Source organism: Chaetomium globosum, genomic scaffold (genome assembly GCF_000143365.1).
Source record: "Chaetomium globosum CBS 148.51 scaffold_2 genomic scaffold, whole genome shotgun sequence".
Classification (NCBI taxonomy): Eukaryota; Fungi; Ascomycota; class Sordariomycetes; order Sordariales; family Chaetomiaceae; genus Chaetomium; species Chaetomium globosum.
In genome coordinates this window covers 1,501,567-1,513,182 of record NT_165977.1, presented here as the reverse complement: position 1 = coordinate 1,513,182, position 11,616 = coordinate 1,501,567, and the positions used below count along the sequence as shown (strand labels likewise).

The following is an 11,616-nucleotide window of genomic DNA, read 5'->3' as shown; positions in this document are numbered from 1 at the left end:
CAGCCTCGAACCGAACACTTTTAAAAAGCAGACAGCTTCCTTGAAGCTTCAAGACTTGCTTTTGTGCAAAGCTGGCTCGAGCCACCCACCCACCGGCCCCGGTCCAAAGATCGCACATCATCGGCCGCATCGAGCAATCTTCTTGACGCACCGAACTCAAAGCCGCGACACTCGAGCCGAACAAGGGGATCTAGTCCGAATTTCAGCTTTCAGTGCGCTTAGACTACATCCGATCGCCTTTGTTTCGCGAATCTGTGTAAGTCTAGCGTCCCACCGCTTCTTGATGATCGGTTTCCTTTGAAGAAGTGGTTCTGTGCACATCAATGACGTTAGATACCCACCACCTTGCGCGCCCGTCTTTTGTTTATAATAATCTAAACCTTGTTTGTCACTATTTAGCAGTGGACTAACTTGCCTCCTTCCCCAGTTCATCCCGCCTCCAATCCCCCATCGCGTATTACAATCCTCTTTTAATCGGAATCGGCCGACGACCCTGACAAGGCAACATGGCGGACTCGGAAGACCGCAGCAAGCCTATATCGATCCCAGGAAACAACAATAGGTGGGAGGGCGCTTCCACCGACAGCGAAGCGATCCTTACTCCGGAACTTAGCGGTTCACCCCCCGACGACGACTCGCACGAACATGCCGTCGTCACGCCCACCTTGGGCCCGACGGTCCCCACCAGCCCACGCCTCTCTCGCAACCCGTCCTTCTCGGGGAGTAGCTCCTATCAGGAAGACTGGGACCCGTTTCCGCCGCTGGACCGTTTGACCGTGCTCGACATCCTCGATAATTTCGCGCTGTCGCAGCAGCTTGAGAAGCTCCAGAAGGGTATATCCGCCCAGACAGAGAAGGTGCGCAAGTCGCGTCAGGCATTTGGGAACAAGAGCCGTATCGCCCGCGAGCGGATGGTAGACGAATGGCGGCGACGGGTGCCTTCGGCTGAGGAGCAGCTGGATCGGTATCGCAAGCGGATGCGCACGAGCGTCGAGAAACTCGGTTCGCGATGGAACGACACCAAGGCCATCACCCTGCGTGAAAAGATCTCCTTCATCTGCGGCGTCATGAACATCTTCGTCAGCGGTTACCTGATCGGCGGCTACCCGGAATACTTCCACCTCTGGTACACGATACAGGTCCTCTACTTTATGCCCATCCGCTTTTACACGTACCACAAGCGCGGCTACCACTACTTCCTCGCCGACCTCTGCTACTTCGTCAACTTCCTCCTCATGCTCAGCATCTGGGCCTTCCCCAATTCCAAACGCCTCTTTACCGCCGTCTACTGCCTCGCCTTCGGGAACAACGCCGTCGCCATCATCATGTGGCGCAACTCGCTGGTCTTCCACTCCTTCGACAAGGTCACCTCCCTCTTCATACACATCATGCCGTGCGCCACCTTGCACTGTATTGTGCACCTCATCGACCCAGCCGCCCAGCAAGCCCGATTTCCCGCCATCTGGACCATCAAGACCTCCCCGGCCGGCTCCTCCACCGCCTACGCTAACGTCTTCTCCATGCTCGCCTGGTCCTCCATCCCCTACGCCGCCTGGCAGCTGATGTACTACTTCTTCATCACCGTCCGCCGCCGCGAGAAAATCGCCGCGGGACGACCCACCTCCTTCACCTGGCTGCGCAAATCCTACAGCAAAGTCTGGATCGGCAAGATCGTGCTGGGCCTCCCCTCGGCCCTCCAAGAACCAGCCTTCATGCTGATCCAGTACATCTACGCCGTGCTCACCATGCTCCCTTGCCCGCTGTGGTTCTTCAGCCGCTGGGCGTCGTCCCTCTTCCTCATCGTCGTCTTCGCCTGGAGCGTCTACAACGGCAGCACCTACTACATCGACGTCTTTGGCAAGCGCTTCCAGAAGGAGCTCGAGGCCATGAAGGCCGAGGTCGCCAAGTGGCAGCACAGCCCGGACGTCTGGCCCCACGAGGACGGCTCCGGCACCGCTGTCGTGTCCCCCGTCGCCTCCCCCGCCGCTGGCGCGAGCACCACCGGCTCGCTGGCCGATGGTATCTCGGGGAAGAGGCTGGATGATGATATGCGTGGGGTGAGTGGTGTCGATAACATCCCGTTGTTGAATGATGAGCGGCCCGCGGCGGTGTTGGCGACGGGGGCGGATATGGATATGGATGGGGGCGCGAGGGATGTCGCCCGCGAGAGGCGGATGGGGAGTGGGGAGTCCCGGTGATGGGTTATTTTACTTTGGTTTTTCTTTTATGTAATACATGGCATGGTAACGATATCCCGGCTTGTTTTTGTTGGCGGGCCTTGAACGATCGATTTGTTTAAGGGGGAGGAGGGGTGGAGGAATGGGCAGGGCGCTGGATAATAGAGGTCAGGTCACTCACCTTTGGGGGGTGGATTTTGGCCAGCCGCTCGTTTCCTTTTTACACACCCTGTTTTTTTCATGCTAGGTGGTATAGTATGATATGGCCTGCTGTTGGATACAGACATGTGGCGAGATTGCCAGTCCATGGTAGTTGATGAGGGAACATCGGGGAGGAACAGGACCAGATTATTGCACCTCTTATGATACCCCCTATTTAGCACGCTTGTTTCGATTGTTTCCACTTGTGAGTGTCCCCTCTTGTTGTTGAGTGTAGGGAGTGATTACTCCGGTTGTTGCCTGCTCATGTATCCTTACTGGTACCGCTCTTTTCTGTCTGATGGGATTTGTTTATACCTATGTGTTGCGCAGTGGCATCAAGGATTACCTTCTTAACGTGACACTAACGAATACCGGAATTAAATCAAGATGGCACTTGCACCCCTTCTTTTTATCCCAAAGCGGTGGTTGAGCTAAGCCATGCCTAACTGCCTCCTACCCGAAGATGATCTGGTGGTGAAACGTTACGTCGGATGGAGTGCTGCACCGCAAACTACTTCAGTCACAACAAACACAAACATAATAATTACCACAACAAAGTCACGGTTGATGTCATCAGATAACACGTCAGTCAAACCGGCAAGCAAAAGTGCGTCAAGAGGTTGGCATTAATGGAGTCCTCGACGGGGGACAAAGCCCAGCCCACCCTCATCCCCATCACAGCCATAGCCCATAGCCACCCGGATGCCCAACCTCCGACGCCCGTCCAAATCAATCACCCAACACAAACAATTACCGAGCCGGCTTCGCTATCGCCATCGCGGAGACCAATTCATTCATGCACACACCGAAAAAGCAATCCACCCATTGATTGATGAGACTCCCAAACGCCTCCCCCCAAAAAAACACCGATTCGATTCGATCCCAAACACAAGCAGAATTCCCCAAGCCGCCATGCCGCTGAAAGCCTTCCCCCCATCCCAAGGCGCAAAAACCCCCGTGTCCCAGATGGCATCCCATTCCCGCTGTCCAGTGCCGTTCAACCAACGAACTCCCAACTCCAGCCAGCCCAGTTCCCATATCATCCCGCTCCCATGCCTAGCTCGCTCGTTGTTTAAATCCCACAAAATGCAAATCACCGCTGAATCTTTCTCCTCCTCCTCTCCTCTCCTCTCCTCCGCCACGAAAAAATAAGGGTGGCGCCTCCCTCCAAAACTACCGAATAACCGGCAAGTCGATACTCCCACCCAGCAACCTGATCGGCTGCTTCGGCTTAAATACCTCCCAGAACCGCAGCGTCTCATCCCCCGCTCCCGTGACCACCTGCGTCCCGTCGGGGCTCATGGCCAGATAGAGGACACGGTAGGTGTGACCGGTGAGGCTGGCGACGCGGGTCATGGAGGGGTACTTCCAGACGACGAGGTTGTTCTGGATGTAGCCGTGGGTGGAGACGAGCTCGTTGGAGTTCTTGGACCACATGAGGTTGCAGACCTGGCTGCCCGTGTCGATGTCGTTGCGGACGGTGCCGCGGACCGTGTCGTGGAAGATGATCCGGCGGTCGGCCGTACCGCCGCCGGAGGCAAGTAGTCCACGTTGGTGCGGCGACCAGGCGAGGGCCTTGACGGCGGCGATGTGCTCGTTGAAGGTCCAGAGAGGCTTCTGGTCCATGACCTTGTCCCAGACCAAGACCGTGTTGTCGTTGGATCCGCTGGCTAATTGGCCGTCCTGGCAGTTCCATTTCAGGCCGCACACCTCTTGCTTGTGGCCGGTTAGCTGCTTTACCCACTGGTCCGGCGCGCGGACGTCGCGGTGTAGGATCGACCGATCGCGTGACCCGGTGGAGAGGATGTGAGCATTCCACGCCAGAGAGCCAACCCGTGCCGTGTGGCCCGTCATTGTTCGAAGCCTCTTGAACTTCTGCGCGTCCCAGATTTGCACAAGTCCCTTCTTGGTGCCGACGGCGATGTGGGTTCCCTTCTGGATCCAGGATACACTAGTCACCTTGTCGTCCTCAAGGGTGCACAGCTTCGCCACTTTGCCGTTTTGCGCGTTATACATGAAGACGCCAGTGCCGAGGCCGACGGCTAGTACATCCGAGCTGCCCCAGTCCATCAGGTTAAGATAGAAATCCTCGGCCAAGTTCGGTGCATCCAAAACTTTGATCGGCACTTTAGCGACTGTCCTGTGTTGGCGTCGCGGGGCAAGCAACATCTGTTGGCTGTTATATGATATAGGGGTCGTGCTATAGGTGTCCAGGCGCGGATCCGGAATTAGGTTGTGCGCCCTTTGCGGTGTCTTCCTGGGCGTGGAAAGTCCGATGAGATGTTGATGTCGTGGTGAGACGTAGGAAAAGAGGTTCTTCTGTGGAGTTGCGGGGAGGGAGGGTGAATTCCTGGGCGGTGTGCGCATCCGGTCATCCGACGTCCATCTTGGAGAAACCTGTGGGATACTAGCATCATCAAAAAGCTCCGCACGCAGTAGCTCCCTGAAGGTCTCGTCTGCTTCCTCGCCTGCAGCGCGTTAGGTACACATCAAACATTAGCTGTCAAGCAAAACCACTTACTCTTTTGGGAGCGGTAACCCCTTGGCGGGCTTCTCGGCCTGCCCCGCTCCGGAGTTGGTCGCGGTGGCGGGGGGATCAAGTGGAAGCCAGATTGCAGATCGCGTCCTGATCGCGCCGGAATAAAACTACGCAAGGTTAGCATGGATCCGTAGACAAGGGGAAAAAAGGTTAGCCATACCGGTCGGCATCTATCCTCTGCCGTTTCCTACGCGGGCTTCCATAGAGTCGACTCCCCTGTGAGTCGAGCGATCGCACGGTGGCAGGGTCGTTGTGACCGGTGTCGGCATTTGTTGGACGGACCTGTCCGATGGTTGTGCCGTTTCTAGATGATGGTGTGCTATGGGGCAGGAGGCCTGAGGGCGGCCTCGCGGCAGCAGGGTGAGTAAACTTTGCATTAGATGATCCGGCGCCGGCGCCAGAGGCAGACGCCTCGCCCTCTCGGGCGATGTTGAATGACATTTCGATCGAAGCCAATCAAAAAGTGACGAATGCAAAGCAGGTGTGCATGCGTTTGAGGGTGGGTGGTTGATTGGGGCGGATAGTTGCGGAAAAGCGCGTGTTGATTTCTTAAATCGCGAAGGCAACCGAAAACAGTGACCGTTTGTCTGTTCCACGGACTAGACTGCTGTGTGCGCCAAATACTAAAATGTAGAGCGAACGAGACTCGAGAGCGCGTAGGTCCACAAGCGATTGTTCGTCCCGAATGACGTTCCGAAATGACTGTATGTTCGCCAGACGCCTGGTTGCCGAATGAATCCAAGGAGTGATGTCTGTAGTAGTTTCGGGAGTTGCTGCGGTAGGCGGAAGGTTATCGGCGAAGCGACGCGACGAGGGATAAAGGCGCGCAATCGTTGGGCTCGCTGACGTCTGCGCTCGTTCGATGGCGGGGCAACGGCACAGGGCAAGGGCCCAAGCGCTTGCTGGTGATAGAGGTTATCCTGAGGATCGCAATGTCATGTCAATCGCGCGGTTTCGTAGGGAGTTCGGTCGGGTATCGCGGGTGGTGAGGATTTCGAGATATCGACGGCGACGGTGATGATGTGTGTCAAGGCGGAGAAGTGTGGTTGAGAGACGGAATGAAGTTGGAAGGACATGGGGAGGGTACCTGCCGCCCCCTGCTTGGACCTTGGCGAGTGTGGTGGGCCCCGTACAACCGCGACCTGTTGTGCTGGCGATTTCTATTGTCTTACCGTATTAACCGCCGGTATGTTATTGTTCTCCTCAGAGTTGCTAATCTTGGCGGAAATTTTCCGTCCGAATTCCAGTCCCTTACACCAGTTTGCAGGTGGATTCAACCATTCCAGAACCGCGAACAGCGGGCCTGTCGTCGCGCTCCACCGCTCACTCGCCCTTTTCGACCGGCCATCCTGGAATGCACGAGCCATCAACAAAACATCCACAACTCGCGGCTGCAACGTGCTGTTCAAGGGGCCGGTGCTGTGCAACTTGGCGGCAGCCAGCTCCAGCCGCACCTAATCCAGGGCCCTTCCCGCCATGTTGTTTCCTGTTTCCTGTTTCCGAACCCCTTTCTGCACATCATGTACCCAACACAACCGAGCAGGACCCTCAAATCAATCATGTGTGTTGGAATGAATGTAGGAGATGTACGAATCTACACAACTCCTCCACCATAATTCTAGAATTATGCCTCCATCAATATGAGATGATTCTCCTAACACAACTGGATTATTAAACGCTGCGGTCGTTTTGAGTCGCAATGTGGGGCATCACTTGGCTTTGTGTTGTTTGGAAACTCCCGGTCGCTGCCAAAAGCGGCCATCCTCATCAAGTGCGTCTCATAACCGCCGTAAACACAATGGGCATCTCTCCCTTATTATCTTTTCCCCTGCGGTCACGAGCCGCGGTATTTGTTGTCCCCTTATCCGACAAGTGCATGGGGTGAGGAGGTTGCGGCCAACCTGAGTGGACGGGCGTGCATGGCAGCAAAGCCAAACCCCCTCATCTGGTTCGCCAGCAGAGCTCGGTTTTGTTGATTTGTTTTGATTTCTGCCCAGCGGCACAAGCCCATGTGCCCCATGTGCCCATCAAAGGTGGGGGTCAATCGAGTGGCTGAGAACCCTTGGCCGAACCAAACGTGTGCCTGTTGCACGGACCTGCCTTCCCTTGCGTTGGCCAATCTGCGGCGCGTCTCGTTCACAGGTCGCCCCGCGTCGGGTTCGCGTTCCCAATTAAACACAACCCTGGCCTCGGTGCCTTGCCTCCTTTCGAACCCTCACCCCGCACGCCACACCTAACTCCTGACCCCCCCTGCGTTCGATCCAGCGTGTCCCGCATCCGCATCCCTCGATCTCAAAGGCGCAAAGGGAAAGGGGCGCGTGTCTGCGTGCATTACATGTAGGTACCTACCGTTGAATGTCGGGCAGCGTAAGAAATGCAAAACATGCAGTGACATGACGGTGTCGTGACATCGGTTGTGGTCCACGTCCAGCCACCAATCTCTGTTACCACCTCCGAGTCCATACACCATGGCGACCAAATCCAAAAGAGACATACTAAATCGACGTGGAGCGTGCCGAAGCCGGAGTCCATCGCTCAGCTCATGACGTTGGTGCGGCTGGCGATTTTGTAAAGAAACCAATGACGTCGGAGCACGAGAATAGGCTTACTTCGGTTAGTTTTGCAAGCACAGTATTGTTTTTGTTGTTCCTTTTTTTTTGTAGGAAAAGGGGTATTTGTTGACCCGTGGCATGGTGCCCCTATCCTAGATTTAGTGTTGTTGTACTTGTCTCAGAAGTAGAACCCAATTATAGCCTCCAGCCAACGACAACCGAAAAGACGAGGGAGCCACTCGACACAACAATCGCATGCTCGGTCATAGCAAAGCAGTAGAATGCGCACGCATGGTTTGCCGCCATGTCATCAATGATGGCGGGGAAGAAGGTGCATTTCCACGGTGCGAGAGAGCCTGGAGGGTATCTAAAAGAAAGCCAGGCGCCCGAATGAAAAGCAGAAGAGACCCTTATAAAATACAAATCCAGGAGGTGCAGCTCCTGAGTGGCAGCTAATCCGAACCAACCAACCAACATACCACGCAGATGCATCCCCAAAATCGAGTGTTTCCCTACTTGTAGATCCTTAGGCTGAGCCAGGCCCGGCGTTGATGCCGGCCTTCTCCATGAGTGGAGGGGGCTTGGGAATATTCTTGCGGAGGACGTGTCGCTTGAAGAAGTAAGGAACCGAAACCTTGAACTCGTGGCTAATGAACTGGCTCGTTGGGACGGAGAAGACCTCTGGCGACGAGAGTTAGGATCAAAATCTTGTTGCCAAAATAAAACAGCGGGTGGATGTAGTTGACTTACGGTCGATTTCTTCTAGGGTAAGCTGCTTGGTTTCTCGAACAAAGCAGAAGATCATGAACCAGGCGATAAGATTCAGGCCAGCGTAAAACCCGACTGCCCATCAATATTAGCGACCGGGCCACGACACAGCACTAGAGCAAGGAGGAACTTACAAGCACCCGTGGGAGTCATGACAGTTTGCATACGAGGGAAGGTAAGACCAAGGACACCAGCTGTTGAAGATTAGGGTTAGCAGAAGGTACTGGTGGATATTGAAGTGGGATAAGCTTACCGAAGGTGTTGTTAATGCACACGGCCCAGGCCATGCCCTGCTCACGCTGGATCGTAAGGAAACACCTCGGCGGAATACTGGAAAGCAACCGGTCCTTCGCCCAAGGAGTAGGCAATGGTAAAGAGATAGACGAACAAAACAAGGGGACCAAGTTTGGGTGTTTTTTCGTCCGTAGGGTTAAGCAGGGAGAGACCGCCCGCAACCAAAAAGACACACATGAAGGGGAACTTCTAGAATGACGTGGGGAAGTGCAATGGTTACCTCTCTACTACAATATCGGGGGGGGGGGGGTTCCAAGGAGCGAGAGCTTACGGATCATGCACAGGGTGCGGCGCCCCTTCGTATCAATTAGGAATAGTGTGGGGATGGTAGCCAAGACCTGAACGGCACCATAGCCTAGAGAGGCGTAAAGGGCGTCTTGGGGAGAGTAGCCGACGTTCTCGAAGATGCTGGAGCTGTAGAAAGAGATGACTGCCAAGTGTCAGCGGATTTGTTTGCATGCGAAGCCGGGGCAGAAAAGGGAAAAACACACTATTAATGCCACACATTTGCTGGGCAATCATGACTGTCGAGGCACCGTAGTTGGAGCGTCTGATCCTAGGAACGGCAAAGCAATCCCAGAGACGAGAAAAGTAGGTGGAGCCGGCGGCCAGACGGGCTTCCTCCTCATAGATGACCCAAGAGTAGTAGTAGTCCCTGACGCCGATGATGTCGTGTGCACGAAGGCGGCACATGGCTTTGAATGCCTCGGCCTGCCTGCCATGCTTCATGAGCCAACGCGGGGACTCGGGACAGAAGTAGATGCCAGCGGCGAGGATTAACGAGGGAATAAAAGCAGAACCGAGCTGCAGGCGCCACTCGAGATCGTCGTCGACGCCCAGGACGGCGATATTGGCAAGAAGACCCAAAAAGATGCCTAATCAGAAATGTTAAAGATGCGTTCAGACAAAGCTAGAACCGATATGATGAACAAGGAAGCTTACCGATAACGACCCAAAGTTGCCAGAACATCACGAGAGCACCTCGGATGCGGGCAGGAGCCATCTCAGCGGAATAGATGGGAACCGTAGCGTTCTTTGCACCAATACCGATACCCATGATGAAACGGGCAGCAAATAGACCTTGCCAAGACTGCGCGCAAGCAGATCCGATCGGGGTAACAGTGAGACAGACAGCGGTAAGGAAAATTTCTCCACGTCGGCCGAAGTAATGGTTAAGAGGATCAACGATAAAGGCACCACTGTTGCGACGGCGTCAGTCGCAATGTTCTGTTGGGCAAGGACTTGCAGCGAGGGGCCAAGAAGAACTTACATGAGACCAGCTGTCAGAAAGATGATAGAGTTGATGAGGCCCTGGATCCACTGATCCGTGGCCGAGTTCTCAACATCAAGGCCAAGTGACTTGGGAAAGGTCAGGTTGGCGCCGTTGGTACCGGTTTGATCCCAGCCTTGGGTGGCGGCGCCCATGGCGCACAAGCCGATGGCGTACCAGAGCATTCTCGGGCCGTGCCATTTGTGATCTCTCTCGTACTCCAAGGCTGCGAGTTCCTCTGGGGTGAGGCCGGGGACGTTTTGGAAGTTATCCATGTCACGCGCGACGAGCACACCACGCCCGAACAGATCGGCATGCTCGGCCATGCCATGTTCCTCGGCGAACCGCCTGGCGTCAGCGACCGCCTGCTCGGCAGAAACGCGCTGTTTGGTTTTGTAAGCTGCTGTACTACCTACTACCGGGGCGGGGGACAATTGCAGTTTGGTGTCACGGGTAATGGGTATGAACCTACAGTGAGCGGATTCTCAATCACATTGAGAGCGACTGAGCTGCGACGGTCGCCGGTAGCCTTGGGGTCTTCCTGCGTAGAGACCACTGCCTCCTCAGAGGACACCGGCTTCTCGATATGTGAGGCCGGGGGATCGGCCGCGGTAGCGTCTTTGGCCATTGTTACTCTTCACCTTCTTCTTCTTCTTCTTCTTGGGCGTGGAATACCCTATGGGCCTCGAGATTGTGGAGGAGGAGGATGACGGAACATGATCGAGACTGGAATGACGGGTGATTAAAAGCTTAAGAAGGCTCGGACTTGAGCGCGTGGCAACGCAGCATTCGGAGCGGGCGTATAGCTGGGTATGGATTCGAAGGTGCATGCGGATGCTTGCTGATGCATGCTGATGCTTGACGGCGCTTGACAATTGGAGTGCCGATTAACCGCACCTTCCAAGGCTGGCAAGCATACCCGCCTTGGAAGAGATCCTTCCCCTCAGATCGTCGCTCCAAGATGCTCCTTCTGGTAGACAACATGCCATGAATGAAACCATACAACGAATCAACAGTCATCCCAAAACATGGGGCCCCGCCGTTTCCCCGGAACCCCGTCTGTTTTCCCAGTTTTTTCCCCATCCTGTGGGAATCCTTCGTCTTGGCGATTTCGAGGCTCCAGACCTCTCCAAAAATCCGAGCCTCGCGCCCCAGGAAAAGACGAACAGTAAGTTATAGTCGTGCTTTTTTGTCGATGAGTATAGATTGCAAGGGTTCGCTTAGACGAGTGAGACAGGCGAGACAAGCGAGACAAGCGAGACAGGGTGATGAAGAGCTCACGGCTCGCCGTTGATCGTCCCATCGCCAACCTTATTTTCAGCCGGGAGGGCCTTGGATCGTGCCGGTCAACGGTTTGGGCGATGATGTGACATTGGTTGTGTCCCTGCGAAGGAACCCTCCGAGCCTCGCACTTGTTCTGGCCCATCTCTCATTTTACTCGTCAGGATTCGATACAACGTTTTGACATTAGCTCAACCGACAACTCCAACCCCGAATAATACACTCACAATTCCCTTTGTTGAGTTTGGGGTATCATGACAACCCAACCAAGCGTCTTCTTCCCGTCTCAAGCTTTTTCTTGTCATCACAAGCAATCCCAAGCATTTCCCCCAAGAAGCCACTGCCGGTGCCAATCCCGATCCCAAGCATTTTTTACCAATGCCCAGGACAGAAAACAAGGGTTACCAAGCAAGTACCGGGCGTGCCAAGCACAGGCATCACCCCATAACTCCGCAAGTACCTCAGATCCCTTCCAGACCCCAAGCCCATCGCACCCCGCACCCCACATCCCCTAAACCCCATTGACACAAAGTT

General features: G+C 55.0%; 3 protein-coding genes across 3 annotated transcripts; 1 reads left to right on the top strand and 2 right to left on the bottom strand.

Annotated features, from left to right (window-relative positions):
• Positions 1 to 506: 506 nt before the first annotated feature.
• On the top strand, positions 507 to 2,198 carry CHGG_02598 (uncharacterized protein; the record flags this gene model as incomplete). Its single annotated transcript, XM_001229113.1, has 1 exon — positions 507 to 2,198. The coding sequence occupies one exon, from the start codon at positions 507 to 509 to the stop codon at positions 2,196 to 2,198; it is 1,692 nt and encodes a 563-aa protein (XP_001229114.1).
• A 1,353-nt stretch (positions 2,199 to 3,551) lies between these two features.
• CHGG_02597 (uncharacterized protein) lies at positions 3,552 to 5,358 on the bottom strand (the record flags this gene model as incomplete). The annotated part of the gene is made up of 3 exons (XM_001229112.1): positions 3,552 to 4,846; positions 4,900 to 5,024; positions 5,078 to 5,358. The coding sequence occupies 3 exons, from the start codon at positions 5,356 to 5,358 to the stop codon at positions 3,552 to 3,554; spliced, it is 1,701 nt and encodes a 566-aa protein (XP_001229113.1).
• Positions 5,359 to 7,995: 2,637 nt separating this feature from the next.
• Positions 7,996 to 10,429, bottom strand: CHGG_02596 (uncharacterized protein; the record flags this gene model as incomplete). The annotated part of the gene is made up of 8 exons (XM_001229111.1): positions 7,996 to 8,150; positions 8,220 to 8,312; positions 8,372 to 8,431; positions 8,803 to 8,961; positions 9,023 to 9,406; positions 9,474 to 9,730; positions 9,802 to 10,184; positions 10,274 to 10,429. The coding sequence occupies 8 exons, from the start codon at positions 10,427 to 10,429 to the stop codon at positions 7,996 to 7,998; spliced, it is 1,647 nt and encodes a 548-aa protein (XP_001229112.1).
• Between the last annotated feature and the right edge of the window lie 1,187 nt (positions 10,430 to 11,616).